General features: G+C 40.4%; 2 protein-coding genes across 35 annotated transcripts in view; one reads left to right on the plus strand and one right to left on the minus strand.

Annotated features, from left to right (window-relative positions):
* The window catches only part of LOC106700590 (collagen alpha-1(I) chain-like), a 97,648-nt gene extending 84,735 nt beyond the window's left edge, over nucleotides 1-12,913 (minus strand). For 9 of the 31 annotated variants that reach the window (XR_011465334.1, XR_011465356.1, XR_011465355.1 and 6 more), the window contains exons 1-2: nucleotides 12,319-12,913; nucleotides 12,088-12,189 (exon numbers count right to left, since the gene is read on the minus strand). Coding sequence is in view for 6 of the 31 variants with exons in the window: in XM_070376433.1 (XP_070232534.1) it covers nucleotides 12,088-12,189; nucleotides 12,319-12,913 (697 nt within the window). In the remaining 25 variants the exon portion in view is untranslated. The other 22 variants (XR_011465346.1, XR_011465338.1, XR_011465339.1 and 19 more) reach the window with 8 other exon arrangements.
* REV3L (REV3 like, DNA directed polymerase zeta catalytic subunit) overlaps nucleotides 12,912-19,566 on the plus strand; it is a 180,017-nt gene continuing 173,362 nt past the window's right edge. For 3 of the 4 annotated variants that reach the window (XM_070376418.1, XM_070376420.1, XM_070376419.1), the window contains exon 1: nucleotides 12,912-13,050. In XM_070376418.1, coding sequence (XP_070232519.1) covers nucleotides 12,912-13,050 — 139 coding nt within the window. The remainder of the gene's footprint in view (nucleotides 13,051-19,566) is intronic. The other variant, XM_070376421.1, reaches the window with a different exon arrangement.

Genomic DNA, 19,566 nt, shown 5'->3' on the forward strand with positions numbered 1-19,566 from the left:
TTTAAAGAGCATTAAGAAGCTTTCTATTACGACTTAATTTTCTGTATTTCCCAGAAACTACTCCTGTGTCTTACACATAGTAGTGGTGATTATAATCTGTTACATAAATGGATGTTTATAATATGGGGCTAGTGTTTGGTACTGATCCCTTATAGAAAGCAGCCAGTGGCTGCATCAGGAATTCCTGAACTGCTGGAATCAAGGGATGTAAGTCTTGGTGTTCAGAACTAGAAGCTGAGTCTAAAACCAAAGATGATCAGGTTGTAGTCAGATGCCAGGAGGCCAAACACAAGCATCAATTAAAAAGATCCAAAGGCCAAACCTGAGACAATGTGTAGAGTAAATGGTATGGAGTAAGGCAAAGGAAAGTAGAAAAAATAATAGGTTAATAACAAGTGGATGGGGATCCGGGATAGTAGACTTCTTTAGGGGCTTATGCATAGCACTTACCAAATCAAAATGAGTGGTTTGTTGGTAGAATGGAGTTGCCTAAGAATCAGAAGTTGGGGTGGCAGCCATTTATCATTTCTAGCAAAGAAACACATACATGGAAATAAATTTATAATTGCAAACATAGTGAAATATAAATCAATTTGAGAGATTTAATTTGAGCTCCATTTTCTTGCTTCTGCCTTATCTCCTTAATTTCATAGTTTTGCACAAGATTACATACAAGTTCTAATGTATTTTTTTCCTTTATATTATGGATAGAGAAAAACATTTTTAAGAGATATAGTACTCAATATCAAATACAAAAATTCAGAAAAAAAATTTTGCTATATTTTTTAGATTTTTAATCTACCAATTAGTAAAGCTACAATAAGAAAATGGTACCTAATAAGTGACAAATAGGAAAGCCTGGTGCGCTGCTGTCCATTGGATCACAAAGAGTTGGACATGAGTTAGTTACTGAAAAACACGACCCTAATAACCACTGATTTTCCTACATTGACTGTTCTCAGCCTGGAAAATTCTAAGAATATTTCACAAAGGTTTAAAAAAATTTTTAACATAAAACAAAAAATCCTAATTATCAGAAAGGCCTATTTTATTATTGAGAGCTCTAAAGAGTTTAATGCCGACAGCTACCTTTCCTTATCAAGCGCTTGTTTTGTTTGCCTGTCAGCCTGTGCGGCTGAGTGGAGCAGCTCTCTGCCACACAGTGTTTTCTTATACTAATTAGCAGCAAGCATGGTGGTAAAAACTAATGTCCACATGAAATGCACAGCAAAATTCACTTTAAATTCTATTGTAAACATGCAGTAGTCCTTGGCATGAATTGTAAAATAAATTTTGTTTTGAATTAAATGCTGAAAAAGTATACTTTTAAGACCTATATTATCCTTTCTGATATTGCTGAGACAAGGATAAACTCCCATATTAATTTCTTTAAAAGTCAGTATTTGGCAAACAACATAAAAGAATAGGAAGATGACTTACCAAAGAGCTAGGTGGATCCCACATACTCTTTGGAGTTTTAGGCAAGTTACTTATTCTAAATCTCAAATTTCCTCATCATAAAATCTAAAGACCTGAATTAGCTTAACGGTTCTTTAGAGGAAGAGGCATTAGAACTTGGTATTTCTGACTTGGTAGATGTGAGAGGGGAGAGTCTGGTAAGTGTGACTTTACAATACTTCATGGTAGATGTGAGAGGGGACAGTCTAGGTAAGTGTGACTTTACAATACTTCATGGGTGATCCTGATACATATTACTGGGTTAAGAACCAAAGGACTAAACCATTTCATGGGTCTCTGCAATTCTAAAACTCTATTTGTTATGTTCAATCAATGGAATTTTAATAGCTCCCAGCTTTCATCATTGTTCTCTTCTTAATGAATATATTTTAGGTAAATCCAAGTAGTCTCTAGTTGTTATAACTCCGGGCCAGAGGCCTAAGGCTCAGCTCACTTGAGTCATTTCATTCTTGCCTTTCCCAGCTTCCCCTTTCCACCATTTCTTAATGAAGTGTATTTCAGGTAATAAAGAAGCTCTAATTATTATTAATATTGTTGTTGTGTAGTTGTTCAGTTGTGTCTGACTCTTTGTGACCCCATGGACTACAGCACGCCAGGCTTCCCTGTCCTTCACTATCTCCCTGAGTCTGCTCAAACATGTACACTGTGTCAGTGATGCCATCCAAACATCTTACCCTCTGTCGCCCCCTTCTCTTCCTGCCCTCCATCTTTCCCAACATCAAGGTTTTTTCCTGTGAGTTGGCTCTTCACATCAGGTGGCCAAAGTATTGGAGCTTCAGCTTCAGCATCAGTCCTCCCAATGAATAATTTATTATTCTAAGTTATGAATAATAGCGTATAGTTACTGGGTGCTTACCAGTTCTAAGGTATTAACTCATTTAAAACACATAATTCAATCTTCTGCCAATGCAAGAGACACAGGTTCAATTCCTGGGTCAGGAAGATTCCCCTGGAGAAAGGCAGAGCAACCCACTCCAGTATTCTTGCCTGGAAAATCCTATGGACAAAGGGGCCTGGTGGGCTCCATCTACAGGGTTGCAAAAAAATCGGATACAACTTAGTAACTAAAACAATTCAATCCTCACAATCACTCTGTGAGGTAGGAACTTAGTATTATCATCTGTATATCATGGACGGGAGAACCGAGGTACAGAAAGTAATCTCCCCAAAATCACAGAGCAGGGACCTAGGGAAGCTGGGTTGTAGAGTCTGAATTCTTAACCATGCTGCCACTCAATAAACAAGTATATGTACAAACATACACATTGCTGTTGCCCATCCATGCAGCACTGCTTTCCCTCCTACTTCAGGGGGAAAGGGAGTGTGTTCTTAGAAATTTGTGGGATCAGAAATGATGGAAAGGGGAAGCTGGGAAAGGCAAGAATAAAATGAATCAAGTGAGCTGAGCCTTAGGCCTCTGGCCCCAAGTTACAACTGGAGACTACTTGGATTTGCCTCTAAAAGGGTAAGGATCGTAGTAGTGATTTCCCTTCCATTATCATTTCATTCCATAATGTTTGAGACTGTTCTTTTTGACTATTCAAATATTAATTTTAAAAACACTAAAAATTTACCTTATTGGATAGACAAGACCCCAAACTATAAAGTAAAACAGGAAAATAAGTACAAAAGCTAAATTTGAGAATCAGAAAGAGGTTAATGTAATTGAAATGATTCAGCCTAATACTACTTTTGGGTATACAAAGAATTTATAATATTGTATCTTGGTTTATGAAGCATGAGGTTCAGATGGGTAGAGACTAATACATTATAAAGAAAACATTCTCTTCCCAATAGTATGGACAGAGAATGATCTAGTCAGGACTGGAGGTCCTGAATTTAGTGTTACCGACAAAGTGACAATTCAGCGTTACCAACAAAGGTGAATTTATTGCACTGACAAGTCTGTCTACTCAAAGCTATGGTTTTTTCAGTAGTCATGTATGGATGTGAGAGTTGAACACATAAAGAAGGCTGAGCACCGAAGAACTGATGCTTTTGAATTGTGGTGCTGGAGAAGACTCTTAGAGTCCCTTGGATTGCAAGGAGATCAAACCAGTCAATCCTAAAGGAAATCAGTCCTGAATATTCATTGGAAGGACTGATGCTGAAGCTGAAACTCCAATACTTTGGAAACCTGATGCAAAGAACTGACTCACTGGAAGACCCTGATGCTGGCAAAGATTGAAGGCAGGAGGAGAAGGGGATGACAGAGGATGAGATGGTTGGATGGCAGCACCAAGTCGATGGATATGAGTTTGAACAAGCTCTGGGAGTTGATGACGGACAGGGAAGCCTGGCATGCTGTGGTCCATGGGATCGCAAAGAGTCGGACATGACTGAGCGACTGAACTGAAGTGCCAATATGCACAGCAGTTATTTTTCTCTATCTGGGTGCACTCAGCAACCTGGGAGCAGACACCTAGTTAAACTGGTGTTTTCCCAGGTGATACCAAGGCAACATAGCAAAGGAGACATGGTTCCTGGCAAGAGTGATAATTTAAAACAGAACGCAGCAGGAGACAAAAGAAGTGAAGGCAGAAGGCTGATAGGGAGAAAGATGTGAAGTCTCTGGAATGGAGTTCCCAACTCAGAGAAACTTGAGAAGGTAAAGGCTGCAGCGGAGTTGGGAAGAGCACTGGAAATGAGACGTCAGGGAACTGAGAATTGCCATTAGGATGAAAGTTCTGGATGAAAGAAGATAGGATGAAAGTTCTGGCCAGATGTGAAGTCTATATTTCTGAAGTCAGAGGAGAAACATATTGGGTGTATGACGAGATTCTCAATGTGGCAACAGAAGTGAGAGGCTGAAGATCACATCAAGGAACTCTGAGGTTGGTGCTAGGAAGCTGTCTCTTTGGGTGATGGATTTTCTCAGGATGAGGGCAGGAACGCAGGTAAAGAGGAAGATATAGCCAAGTGTCATGGTCATTAATAAATTAAGTTTTGAAAGACCCTGGATATGCTTAGTACAGGGGACTGGATATTCTAGAAAGGTATATTTCTTCTTATTTATATGAGTTTTCAGTTAAGAACAGTTCATATTAATGCAGAAGCAGCAGCTTAAGAAAAATGAGTAATGTTTCCCCTCATTCTTAAGACTAATCTTTGCTGTACTTTTAAACTTGGCAAGAACCGCTGCTTCACATTTTGAAAAACATTCAGCTGTGCCGAGTGTTAGCTGCAGCATGCGTGGTCTTTGATCTTAGCTGTGGCATGTGGTCCCTATTGTTACCCTTACTTTTACCCAGGTAACTCCTCTTCCTCCTTAAATATTAACTTAGAGTCATATTTCTCAAGAAAGTCTTTAAGCTTCTCTCTAGACTAAGTTGGACAGCTTTGCCATGTGAGAATGGCACCCTGTTCTTCTGAAGTATTTGGTCATCTCAAATGATCTGTTTAATAGCTGTCTTTTCCACTAGACCAGGGATCAGTAAGCAATAGCTCATGGATCAAATCCAGCCCCACTGCCTGTTTTTTAAATAAAGTTTTATTGGAATTCACTCTTTCATATATGTGTGATTCATGATTGTTGTTGTGTTTCTGTGGCAAAGTTGAATAGTTTGTGAGAGAGACCATATGGCCTGAAAAACCTAAAATTTATCTGTCCCTTTATAGGAAAACTTTGCTTAACCCTGCACTAGACTATAAGAATGAAGGCTGAAATCATGCCTGTCTCTTTCACTTCTATATTCCTAGTACCTAGCATAATAACTGGCACCTAAGTATTTTTGGACTAATTTCAACCTCAAGCTTTAACCCATTTTATCAGTGATAACGCATGAGATCACAATAATTGGCCTGTGTTTATAACAGCATTATAACCACTGCTTATCCAGATAATGATTGTAGTATTCTAGTTGGGGTCGGGGGTGGGGGGAACAAAAATTAAATAATACACAAATGAATGGGTTATTGCAACCAGAGGTAAGTGCTATGGAAAAAAAAACACACAGTACAATTAGAGTGTGTAACAGAGAAACATAATCAAATACAGAGTTTGGGAAGCCCTCCATAAGTGATCTTTGACCTGAAATTTAAACAGTAAACTAACTAGGGAAAAGAGGTGGAGAGTGAACGAACAAACCAGGCAGAAAGAAAATCACATACAGTTCTCTCTTCTTTGGAGAGGAAGAACATGGCATGTATGGAGAACTGATGCTCCTGTCAAATAATAAACAGTAAATTACTGCAAAGTTAAGAGTAGGATCCAAAATGGAGCTAATCACTGTGATATTTATAACATTATATTTGAAACATTCTGTTCCTGACCAACAGTAGGAAAATGGAAGCTATTGTAAGTCCATGACACAGTGTATTCTGCATCCATTAGAATAATGTATACAAAGAATTCTCATTTGCATGGAAAATGTTTCTGCCTCAATGTAAAGTGAAAAAAAGAACCCAAGAGAGTATTTTCATTATGTAAAGTATTTATTGAAAAATTTTCTAGGGAAAAAATGGACTAAAATGTTAATCATAACTGCCTTTGGGTGGGATTGAATGTCCTATATTTTATGCTTTTTCATATTTTCTTTCCTATGCATTTCAAGATCCAACCAGTCCATGCTGAAGGATATCAGCCCTGGGTGTTCTTTGGAAGGAATGATGCTAAAGCTGAAACTCCAGTACTTTGGCCACCTCATGCGAAGAGCTGACTCATTGGAAAAGACTCTGATGCTGGGAGGGATTGGGGGCAGGAGGAGAAGGGGACGACGACAGAGGATGAGATGGCTGGATAGCATCACTGACTCGATGGATGTGAGTCTGAGTGAACTCTGGGAGTTGGTGATGGACAGGGAGGCCTGGCGTGCTGCGATTCATGGGGTCGCAAAGAGTCGGACATGACTGAGTGACTGAACTGATTTGAACATTTCAAATCTTTAAGATTAGAGAAACATATTTTACTGAAATAAGGAAACACAAGTGTTGGTCTGTGACCTACACATCTGACAGTAAATAGGCTCTCCTGGCTCTTGGAAAGGGGATGTAAATTGAGGATCAAAACCCAGGAGAGTTCACTGTCAATAACAATTAGTGGAAGTTCTCCTGGAGTGTGATTTAAGCTGTGCAGTGGGGACTTTGGGGCCAGGGAAAACTACCCTGAGATATGTCCACAGACATTTGCTGGTAAGATTTTGTATTTTGATTAAACTGAGAACTTAAACTAACCTTACTTATTATATGAGTTTGGTTTTTTCCGGCCTAGGCATAATCCATTGGAAATGCCCCAATATTAGTTCTGGATATGTAATTTAGATGAGGGTCCTGGAGAGCACAAGCATCAGTTCTAATATTACTGTATTCTGAAAGCTTCTTTTTGTTTCTCAAACATCTTCTTTAATTTATAGGCTCATTGGTTTCTCCCTTAAAACTACTACTGCTAATTTATGGAAGTAGAAGAGTTGAAAGTTATTTTCTGAAAGTTCTGTTTCTCCCTGTGACTGAAAAGATTAACTGGTTAAAAAGATAAGAACAGAGAGAAATTCAGCTCTCACCACAATGATTAATTTTACTGTCCTTCAGTTTTTTTTTTTAAAGAGACATAAAACTCCATTCTTTTAGTAAAAAAATATTTTATTAATCATTCAGGCAATACATATTTATGCACCTATCTTATACCCAGATGGCTACTGTGAATAAATTGGGGGAAACCTGCATGAAATCTTTTTCAGAGAGTGAGCAGTCGATGGCAACTGTCTCCAGAGTTTGCTATATTTACTTAGTTCTTCTAAATCCCTTCCGGGAGGAAATGAGTTTCTTTTCCATCATGGTTTCATAGAGACCAGACACTATGAAGGACTGAGTAAAAATTTCCCTTAGAAAAGATCAACTACCATTTATATGCAAGTGACACATAAAATTCACTGGTCTCCTTTAAATTTTCATTCCCAAATGTTTGCTTCATCACAAAGGTCATTTGTATTATTTGTCTGACAATGGGAAAAAAAGATCACCACAATTCTGCTCTCCCAGGTATGAGAATTTTGAAATCTTTTAAACTCAACTCTGTATTTTGCTCTGCTTGCGAATCCAAAGCAAAAATTGCACGTGACCTTTCCTAGATCTGTAATGATCATGGTTCCTAGCTGCAGACAGCAGAGTCCACTCCAGGAGTTCAGTAGACAGAAGTAACTCCTCTTTGGGGGCATTTAGAAATATATGGGGGCATTTTTATCACAGCGGAATGTAGTGCCCAGGGGTCAGGGATGTTAAATATCCTGTACAATAAAGAATTGTTTCATCCAAAATATCAGGAGAATCCCCCTTGAGAAACACTGAGCTCAGGGTCAACTTCATGGGCATGCAAACTGTGCAGTCATACAGGGTCCACTGCTTGGTTTAATGCTCTGCAGTTACCATGCTGAAAATCTTAATACTTTTATGTTTGAATGTCTGTTTTATAAAAGAAGTCAGTGGTACAATGGATCATACAGGCAAGTAGAGGAGGCAACCTGTTTGTCTTTTTCCTTATACCCAGTTTGCATACATCAGTATAATGCCTCACAAGGATTATGATGAACCTAAGTAGTACAGGAACTCAGAGAGTTACAAAGTGGCTACAAGGCAAGCATGTTACATTAGTGACTGATTTAGTGGAGGCACTGACAGTTCTAAGAGGCAATGCTTTCCATTTCAACCAGAAGTTGTGTCAGGTACAGAAAGAAGACAGTGGCATCCTAAGACACACACGTGACCAAATAACTCTATCATATCCTTTCTTGTGTGTGTTACTTTCCTGTATGACTATTTTCACTGAAAATGATGACACAGAAGGAAGGGAAAGATAGGGCAACCCATAGTTACTTTCAGTTCAGTCCTTCCTTACTAGGCTGTGCTCATATCAAGAAGGGAAAGAAAAACAGCTGAGATGATTGTATGCTGTATTTACACTGCTCTGAAAAGCACAAAATACATACTTGTGGGATGTACAAACTACAAAATATGAACTGTGTAATTTTGGTGATTTTGTGTATGAGTTAAATGCTCTTATATTTGCATCTATAAATGGCACTGCACAATTAAAGATAAATGATAAAATTCATCCTAATAATCTAAAATTCTAATTTTTATATACTCAGAATGTCATTAAAACACAAATTAAAAAAACAGCACGACAAGTTGAGGGAGAGATGACAGAAGAAAGAAAAAGCCTTATATTTTCAGTACATGTAATGGCAATTTTTTTCCTGCTTTGTGAACAGGGGCCCTACATTTTTCATTTTGCTCTGGGCTCAAAAAACTGTGTAGCTGACTGTGACTGAGCTAGTTTAAGCAGCAAGGGATTAAAGGATAGTACTTAGCTCATAGATCTCTGAGAGGACCAAACAATACATCGCTAGAAACAACATCCAGAAAAAAACCACCCCAGGAAGAACATTCATCCCACATCACATAGCTATTCTAGCAGAAACCCACCGTAGCACCACTTGCCACAGCACCTATGACTCCCAAGACGGATGCCAGAATTCCTCCCCAGCTACTCAGAAGAATCAGACACCTCTGCCATGGTGTTTGCCAGAAAATCCCATTGCCCTGAGTGCAGCTGAGGCATTGTGTTGCTCATTTTCAGGTCTATGTCTTGAATGGGCGCATTTGATTGCTGGAAACTAGGTCGCATGGAGTGAAAGGCCAAAGCTAGCTGGTAATTGTCAGCTTCTTCTCCAACTAACTCCCCATTCAGTGAAACCACTTTGATAGATTGGGAGTATTCACACAATGAAAATTGGTCAGTACTAGAAATCAGGGTCTTTCCCCTCCTCCAGCCATCCTTAATGACTTACCAGCACACCACTTATCCATGCCAGTACTCTAGTTGCAAGGCAGTGTTGAAACAGTATTTTACAATTTTCTAACTTCTAAAGTACAGAAAAGCAAGCTAGAAGGGGGTTGGATAAGTGTTGAGTAAGCCATCTTATAATATCTGCCAAAAAATTATGGTATCCATTGCTTTCTGTTCTAGATTATAAATTGCTAAGAGGCAGATGCTAATAGACATTGAACAGTATTAGTATAGAAGGCTGAGCAGGCTTTTACTAAAGGCATGACATGATGAGCATAGGTCAGTGAACTAGAAGAGATGATCAAATGTTCATTGATATGACTGTAATACATTTCTGTGATGCTAGACTATAAAACCTCTAAGAGCAGGAAACATGTCTGCTTTCTCACTATATCTCAAATCATTTGGCAAATAGTCACTTAACAGTAACAACTAAAAAAGATGCTTTACAGTTATTGAGTATAGAGTTCAATTTCGGCATTTCTCATATTGTAGGTAGCTAAGAGTTCCAAATGATTTTACTGTTTTCAGATGAGTTAAATATCTGGACGTCAAAGTTTATTTTGATACTTTCACATACATTATGTCATATAATATCCCATAAAAGTTCAAACAGGAATTATTCTCCATTTCATAGATGAGGAAAGAACCCCCCCCAAAACAGTTATCTTTCCAAACTCATTTACCTAGTAAATGATGGTTTTTCATTCTCTAACTCAAGAGTCCAGAGCTCTTTCTTACCTCTGAAGAATATATTTATAAAACACATTTGACAGTGATTAATTAGGGAAGTATTGTCAGGCTTTCAATCTGACCATTAATTTAATTACATGCAACTGGACACAATATCCTAATTTCATGCTGCAAATATTTTTCTTCAAGAGTGAACATTCCTTCCTTGGAGTTCTAGAAGGATCTGAATGGTGGTTGCAATTGCCTTTTCTTAAAGTAAAGGATGTTGATTTAAGAGGTAGGAGGAAAGAAAACATTTTCTAGAAATAGCTTATCTGTGAATTTGATGGTTGCTAATTGTTTAGTCACTAAATTGTGTTCAACTCTTGTGACCCATGGACTGTAGCCCACCAGGCTCCTCTGTCAATGGGATTTCCCAGGCAAGAACACTTTTACCTTTTTCTAGTTAGGAATAGTATAAATATTTATGGATTTACTAGATTGTAATATAGTACAGGCATTCATGATTTTATATTACCGAAGAACCACAACAGTGGTGGGTGGAGTTGCTAACAATACAGATTTCCAGGTCCCATCCCTCAAAAATGTGATTTAGTAAGGGCCAAGCTATTAAATCTTTTTTCAAAATATTAAATTTTAAAGAACACTCTAGTGGCATAGAATACTGTGAGAATCACTGGTACTGTGCATCTGATATTCAGTTTGTACAAGATATTTTTCCAGAAATTGCATTTTGTATGGTAGTCCTTTTTTAAAATAACTTCCATTGCCTTCTAAAACTTAAATCAACTTAAGAGATTTTGCCTCTTAAAATACTAGGTAATTTTCTGGATATTAGTAGAAATCTTGCAAGATATGTTTATAATCATGCTCTCAGGTTGAAAACGCAGGCTAATTTGATGTGGTAATCAGTCTCCAATTCCCTGGAGCACAGATTCTTATTAGCATTGTATGTCATGGAATTTACAGACAGCTTACCAGTGCTCTGTCCCTTTGAGCTTTCTGGTTTTCCTACTTTGAGAACCACAGTATTTCCAAACGAGGATCTCTCTCACAACACTTCAAATATATAGCAACCTATTAACCATTAAAATACACCTGGAAATACATGTGTGAAAAAATGATCTCTAATTTGGATAGATTGAAAATGACTGTCAAAAGTCCTAATTCAGTGGTATATTTCAAACTTGAAACCACGGTTTTTGCCGTCTACTGCTTAAATAATTTTGCTGGGAAGAAACTTATAAAATTTTAAGGGAAAACTCTCGTTTCACAGATGAGCAAACTGAGGCCCCGAAAAAAACCCAATTTGTCCAAGGTCACGCCCAGTGTTAGTGACCAAGTCAGACAAAAACCTAACGGTTCCAATATCATGGACAACCCAGCTGCATCGCTTACTACCCTCTTTTTCCCCCCTCGCTTTCACAACCGCACCCCTCCTTTTTGGATGAAATTGTTCTGTCTAACGGTCCTTCCCTTTTGCTTTCTGGCCTTAGGCTAGTAAACCCTCACACAAACCATTAATGAGTAACACTGGGAGTCCACATCTGATGCGGTGACTTTCATGGGCCTTTTTCTTTGGCCAAAAATTTCGCTGAAGGGCTCTTAATCCTATATTCCGCTGGGGAAGGGAGGGGAGGAGGGAGGTCACTGGGAACTGACAAGTCCTTACATGTCCAGGCGCGCGCCCGGGACGCAGCCTGCGGGCCCCGGGAGAAAACCAAGGAAGGATATACTACGGCGAGAGGGAAGCAAAGGGGCGGGAGAAAAACACCGCTGTGGGAAATCCCTGTGCACTGGATCTGCCAACCCCTGGCAAAGATGAGCAGAGCCGAGCGTGAATAAATCTCATTAAGCGGCCGGGTGCAGACACTGCAGAACGGCGGCGAGGAGGAGGGGGCTCGGCGTCTCGCACGTTCGGGAGGGAACGGCGGGGCGGCCCTTTTATAGGCCGAAGCCCGCGCTCGCGCGCCCCCGCCCCTCGCGCCGCCCCTGGGCCACGCGCGAGGCCGCGGCGTTACCTGAGAAGGGCCGGCTGCGTCCGCCGCCCCCGCCTCCCGCGAGGCCGCGGCGGCACGAGATCTGCGCCTCGCCTTTCCCCCCGCCCCGCTCCTGCGGGCGGGTTTTCTTACCTTGTAAAAGGCCGTTTCCGCGGCTGCCCCCGCCTTCTCTGCAGGATGTGAAATGGCGGTCGGCGAGGCGAGCGCGATCGCCGCGGCTCCGGCCAATCCCGCCTAGCCGCCAAAAAACGACCCTGAACACTGGCGTCCCCCTCCCCGCCGGGCCCTCCGAGCCCATCTATGACATCGGTGCTCCGCCGCCCCCTCCCTCCGCTGCCCCTCACCCCAGGTGGCCGTGCCCACCGGCCGAGTCATCGATTCCCCGTGCCCAGCGCGGGCCCGGCTCTCCTGCAGCCTCCGCCCTCGCGGTGTGCCCGGGGGCGGGGGGAGAAAACACCTTCTCGGCCCCCCGCGTGGGTGTCCCGCTCGGGTGCCCGCCCCGCTCCCTCCCTTTCCCGCCGTGTCCCCTCCCCCAACTACTCTTGGCCCTCCCTTCGCCCCACACGCTCACACACACACAACCCCTTCTCCCCTCCCCCAGTGGTTGCGTCCGTGACATCATCATCATGGCAACAAGAGCTGCAGCCGGGGACCGAGGAGCCCGTGTAATTCCCGGCGGCGGCGGCAGTGGCGGTAGCACCAGCAGCAGCACCGACGAAAGCGCGAGGGCTTCTCCCCGGTCGCCCTTCGCCGGGTGCTCCTGAGGAGGCGGCGGCAGCAGTGCCCACGCCGCCCCGCCCGCCGCCGCGGCTCGCCGTGTCTGAGTGTGAGGGGAGGGGGCGCCGCCGCCGCCGCCGCCGCCGCTGCTGTGGGGCCGCCGCTGCGGAAGGAACCGCCGCTGCTGCTGCCGTTGCCAGGTCGCTAGTGAAGAGGCGGCGGCGGCGGCGGCGGCAAACATGTTTTCAGTGAGGATAGTGACTGCCGACTACTACATGGCCAGCCCGCTGCAGGGGCTGGATATCTGCCAATCCCCCCTCACCCAGGCCCCTGTCAAGAAGGTGCCGGTGGTGCGAATCTTCGGAGCGACCCCGGCAGGTAAGCGGGCGCGGGGAGCGGGCGGGAGCGGCGGGCGCCCGGGCAGCTCTCCCCGCCGCGCGCACGCCGCCGGCGCCGGCCCTCTCGGCTGATCGCTGCTGCGTCTTCCCTCCCCTTCGCCCTCCTTGCCTTTTCCTCCCGAGCATGACAAGAGGCGCAAAAATGTGGGTCTGCGCGAGCGTTCCGCCCCCTCCTCCCCCCATCCAACCCCAGGCGGGGAGGCGGCGGGCGCCGAGTGTTTACACTGCGTGTAGCGGTCGGGAGCCGGGTCCGCACACTCGGGGTCGCGCGGGCAGGCGGAGCGGGCGTCGCTCTCGCCCCGGAGGACGGGGTCAGGTGGCCGCGCCATGTCTTCCGTGAGCGGGCGCGCAGGGCAACTCTCTGAGGTGGTTGACTGGTGGGACCTCGGACACCCTCTGCGTCTCCCAAGTGCCCCTTGATGGAAACGGCTTGAGGAGTAGGGAAGTGTCAGCTCTGTTGTCAGTCGCTCCTCGTCGCCTCTTCTCAGCAGCGCTCTCCTCTGCCCCTTCTGGAGATGCTGTGGGCTGAAGAGTGGCGCCTGGGGCCAGATAATCTTTCTCATTGAAGTGACCATGTGGTTCTGCTGTGAGGGCAGGTCGTAACTCCTTAGAGTTTCAGGTAAAGCCTAGGAGTCTGGGGGCAGGGCTGCGCCCCCAGGTGCGTTGCTTTCAGGGAAGTGTGTATCCGCGGAAGTAGGAAATGCATGTTTATGTCGCCCAGTGTAAAACATCCCACTGAATAGCGTCAATTTCATAAGAACCACAGCTAAGCCCAGCAACGCAAGCATTAAAGAAATGTCCCTATGCTGGGTTGTAGGATTGCATTTTAAATACACGTACGTTTAAGACAATACGCTTTTTAATAGGTTGTTTTGTTTTCAAAAACTATTTCAAACAAGTGGGGTGGGGAGACAGAAGCTACGTTCTCAGAAGCTCTTGGGAATTTATGATAGTGTAAGTAGGATAGTGGCCAGATTTGCAAGGTTTTAAATTGTTTTGCTTTTCTACACGCTTTGAACTGCCTATGTGAAATAATGGAGCTGCCTCCTAGAAAGAGATGCTCTCTAGCTATGTACTGCCCTATGGGATTTTAGATAGCATTTCCCACTTGATGCTCCTTGCCCTAATCACCATTCATCTTATTACTACAGTCAGTTTTCCTGTGGGCTATCAAGATAATAGCACTTTCCAAACTCAAGCACTCATTCTAAGCAGTTATCTTTTAATGTGAATTCTCGTCGTTAAAAATTTCAGTGTTGTTAGTGAGATTTGATAGAATGATATTTGATGTTTCTTTTTAAAATAGTGACAAAGCTTTTGATTATATGGAGTTTTTAAGTTGGGGCATTTGAATGCTGTTAACCATTTGTTGAAAGTGTAACACCTGAAACTTAGAGGCTGGAGAATAGAGGCAATAAAATGTTTTAAAGGATAGATTTTCTGCCCTTTTAAGTATAGTGGTGCTGTATTTATTTCTAATTGGAATTTCAGTGTAATATACTGTTGTTGTTTTTTTCACTTCAGGTACAGAGGAAAAATAAGATAGTGATGTTGATATAACTCTGTTCAGCCACATTTTGAAATTATCAGGGGACGTGATAATACTGTGGCATATACTGGGTATTACAATTTATATGGTTTGGGTTACTTTTCTACATGTAATTTTTTTTTCTACACTAGTGATTAAATATGTATCTTTGAGTGATTTGCAAGATTTGTTTTATAGGCAAGTTTTGTTTGTGGAAAAAAAATTTCACTGTGAGCTAGTACTAATTTTATTATATGAAAAAAATTCTTAAAAAAATAAAGAATATGGTATACTTTTGTTTCTCAGTATTAAAAAAAGACGAAAGAAATACTTATTTCTTTCCTCTTGGCCATCTTACAATAGATTACCAGCATCACTCCCCCTTTAAAAAAAAAAACTGGATTTTAGAAAATACACCTTGAAATGTATAATGTAAATCAGAGTTTTTTGGTATACACATTGAACGATACAAAACTTGATACAGAGAATTTCAAACTGTAAGTTGTAGGATTATTGAATTGAGTTTACTATAAAATTTTTGTGTTTCCTCAAAAGGTGAAAAATTTTGATGTCACTGGCATACATTAAGAGTTTACAGCTTTCAGAAATCAAGTCATCATTTCTAGCACATAAAATTAATGTTAATAAGCATAAACAAAAACTATCCTATTATCTGCTTCTGAATTGTCTCCCCAAAGAAAACCAGTCCAGCCACCTATTAAAATACATTTTGAAAATAATATAAAAAAGAAGTCAATTTGGTTCTCTAGTTTGAATGCTAGAATTTTTAATGAAAACAGATTTATTGTTTGAAATCACAAACTGTTTATATATCTACTAATTAGTAAAATTAATGAAAAATTGTAACACGGTAAATCTATGTTACAGACTCATAAAATTAAGTTTTTTCTATATAGTAGTTAATTTTGGGAATCCTCAATTCCTTACGTTGGTTTGGAGAAAATGTTTTTAAACTGAGTTTGCGTTTCAAGTGAAATTGTGAAAAATAGCAGCAGAAGAAATCTTCCAAATAAAGTGACCGTTTCAGATGTACATTATAAAATTTTGAACCAATTCATTTATTAGAGTTTTACTAGTTCAGTTTTCTATTATTGCATGAAAAGTATTTTTCTGCTTTAGAAAACAGTCCAGTTGACTTCCTATTGTCCTATGTTTTGAGGGCATATTTGAGTAATTTAAGAAATAAATTTAGTGTATTAGGTTTGAAAGCTCTCATATCTTAAGTTGGTGAAATTTGAAAAGGTATTTTAAAAACTGGTACATTCAGATTTGAATGGTAACTCCTGACTGATTTAATCCCATGCTGGTTGAGGATATTGGTTCCTGAGAGAATCACTTAAATTTTCTATATGTAAGTGATGGAATTATTTTTAAAAACCCAAAAACATCTTTTGCTTTTCTTTCACTCATTTAAAAATGACTTGAATATTGTTTTGACATACAATGTATTGAGCAATTTAACAACTTTTTGGTAACTTGTTTTAGTGGAGAGAACCCAAGTTATACCTAACTACAGTACAAGACAGCGTTTTTTATTTTTTCACTTAGATTTGAATATGGGTGTGAGTGTTCTGGGATTTCACTTCAAAATCCTAGGGCTTTACTATGAGGAACTGACTCAGGTGAATCTGGGAAGCTGCCCAGTTACCACATCCCAACTCTTGCTTATTAGTTGCCTGATGTAACTCACTTCGTGTTGAGCTTAGACAGCTTTCTCAGTTTTCTCAGCATCAATTTAAAACAGAAATATCGTTTCAAAAGCTTCCCTGCTGAGATGCAGAGGAGGAGTAAATAGAAGAGTGTGAGCGAGATGTTCACAAAGCAAGTAATTAAACAAAGTAGGCCAAACAGACTATAGAGGGAGCTGCTTGACTTTAAGAGTACTGTAAGGAACTCTGCCATCATCCCCCTACCCCCTGCCCAGTCTTCCTCTAGCTAATGAATTATCAACAACTTAGATGACAAATAATTTCTCTAATAAAAGTCTTGTTTGTTCATAGCCTTTTTTTTTTTTTTGCTAAATCTTTTAACAATATTTTAACATAACACAATGCCTATTGAATATAAATATTAGAAAGATTTTTCAGGAGCACTACTGAGATGTAGTGTTTTACCACAAACAAAATTAGTTACTTTAGTATGTATCTGAAGCCCGAGTTCCAAATTTTATTAGGTTTCTGTGTTACGCTTGACTTAAATAACCCGTAAGTTAATCAGAAGCTTATTAAACAGGAGTCCTCTAAAATCTGTGGACACAGTGGAATCTTATAATATGTGATTCAGTTTATTCAGTGAACACTTAATGAGAACTTAGTACATATATTGAGCTGTTTTTTAAACGAACAACTTATGAACAACTTTTACCCTCCACAAGCTCACAATGTAGGAGAGATGATAGACATGTAAACATAATTCAAACATAGTTCAATTGGAATATAAAAGAAATGTGTATAAGACAAAGTGAGGACTCAGAGGATGTGTTCAGTGACCACCTGGCAGGCCAAAAGGGGAGTCAGGGAAGGCTTCATGAAGGAAGTATGGATTAAGTCATTTTAAAGGAATTTCAAAAGAATTTTAAAATTCTAATAGAGGAACAGATACAAGGCAATTCACAAATGAAAAGAAAACTGGTCTTGGCCCAGTAGCTTGGCAATGCATAGCAGAATCCTTGAAATGCTTTTTGACCCAATAATTTCAGTTTTAGGGATTTTGGTCTACGAATGTAAATCTTTTGACAAAATCTGGTTATCTTTTGAATCCGTCTATTTCTTTCATTATCCATCACCACCCTAGTCTAAACTACTAGCATTACAACAATAGCCTCCTAATCTTGGCCTACCCCAATCTATTCTGTTCCCCTCTAATCTGTTTTCTACACTGTAATCAGAGAGATCTTTTCAAAATGCAAACCTTATTATATCCCCCTACTACTTGGTAAGCTTCAGTAGTTTTCCATTGCATTTAGGATAAGGACAAAGCTACATGTCTTATGTGGTGGCGTCTACATGTCTTACAAGGTCTTGCACAGTTTGGCCCCTGCCTCTCTATCCAGTCATGGCTTGAGCCATGTCCTTCTTGCCTTGCTCTTTATGTTCCAGCCATATTGACCTTATTTCAGTCCCTTATTCTTGCCATGCTCCTCCCACAATGAGGCCTTTGAACCTGCTGTTCCCTCTGCCTAGAATGTTTTTCCTTTTCCTTCACCTAAACTCCAATTTATCTTTCCTCAGGGAAGCCTTCCCTACCATAGACTCTCAAAGCTTCATAAACTTTCCTTCATAACACTTGCTGTAGTTGTCATTTTTATATACGTAGGAGATTAATGTTTGTTTTTCCCAGTTACCTCCATAAATGCTGGTAATGTGTTCATTTTTGCTCACCATTATACAGCCAATGGTTGGTTGCTTACCACAGTGCTTGAAATTCAAGCATTTGTTGCAAGAATTAATCAATAATAGATGATAGGCATAACAAGGAACAACCCCAAATGTTCAGCAACCGAGAAGTGGTTACATAAATTGGGCATATTTAGTAGAATTTGTCATTAAAATCATGTTTTCATGATTATTATATAAGTATAATATAAAATAATACAGGAAAGTGCTATCAATATATTATGTGAGAAAAATCAGTTTATGAAATAATAATGTATTAAAAATGCACCAAAATATAAAGGTTGCTTATCTCTAGGAGGTGTAGTTTGTATTTTTCAGCAGAGAATATATTTATTTTATAATTTGGAAAGAATATATATACAAAATTAAGGAAAAACTATCAGAAACATGAGAAAAAGCCTTGAGTTTGATATTGGGCTCCCAAATAAGTATCAACTAAAATATGTGATTGCATGATGAAAGTGTTTAATTTGATTATATAAATTCAGTTTAGGAACTGCAGAATTATTCTTATATTAAAGAAAGCCAATAATTTCTGGTTTTATTATACATATTTATATGTAAACTGATTTAAATTTTAAATTTTTTTGCAGTGTAGCATGTCCTTGACACAGCAAAATGAAATAGAGCAGAGGTCAGAAATTGAGTTGTGTGTAAGAACTTAAGTGTATGATAATGGATGCTACCTTTCCTATTAGTAGGGAAGAAGATTCTTTAATACTGAGTGTTGGAATAGCTACTTAGTTATCTGGAAAAGTAAAAACTTGGCTTCCAGGTGAGTCAGAAGATTTAAATGTAGAAACAAACAAAAAACGTAAGATAATTATTTTAATCTAGGAATGGTGAAGGAGAAGGCAATGGCACCCCACTCCAGTACTCTTGCCTGGAAAATCCCATGGACGGAGGAGCCTGGTAGGCTGCAGTCCATGGGGTCTCGAAGAGTTGGACACGACTGAGCGACTTCACTTTCACTTTTCACTGTCATGCTTTGGAGAAGGAAATGGCAACCCACTCCAGTGTTCTTGCCTGGAGAATCCCAGGGACAGGGGAGCCTGGTGGGCTGCCGTCTGTGGGGTCGCACAGAGTTGGACATGACTAAAGTTGACTTAACAGTAGCAGGAATGGTGAAGGCCTTTCAAAGTATGGTACAGAACTGAAGCCAGATTGCTGAGTTTTACAATGTAAAGTAAAATTCTATATGGAGACAAAAATTATAAACTTAAAATAGAAATAGACTGGTAAAGCTTACTTGTACACTTTTCACAAAAGACTAATTTCTTCTTAATATACAAAGAGCTCCTAGAAAGTAATCCAATAGAAAAAGTGAACAAAGAGAATTCTTAGGAAAAGATGTGTGATTTTATTATAATGAAGATGTAAATTAAAACTACAACATACCTTTTATCCCTAATTAGAAAAGATTGATTATACAGTATAACTTGAGGAGGATGAGAGGAAGGGGAAATGGGCATTCTCACATATTGCTGGTGGGAATATAAAATGTTCATTTTCTATGGAAAACAATTTGGAAGTCGTTTTCAGAATTTAAGAT

The sequence above is a fragment of the Bos mutus genome, chromosome 9 (genome assembly GCF_027580195.1).
Source record: "Bos mutus isolate GX-2022 chromosome 9, NWIPB_WYAK_1.1, whole genome shotgun sequence".
NCBI lineage: Eukaryota > Metazoa > Chordata > Mammalia > Artiodactyla > Bovidae > Bos > Bos mutus.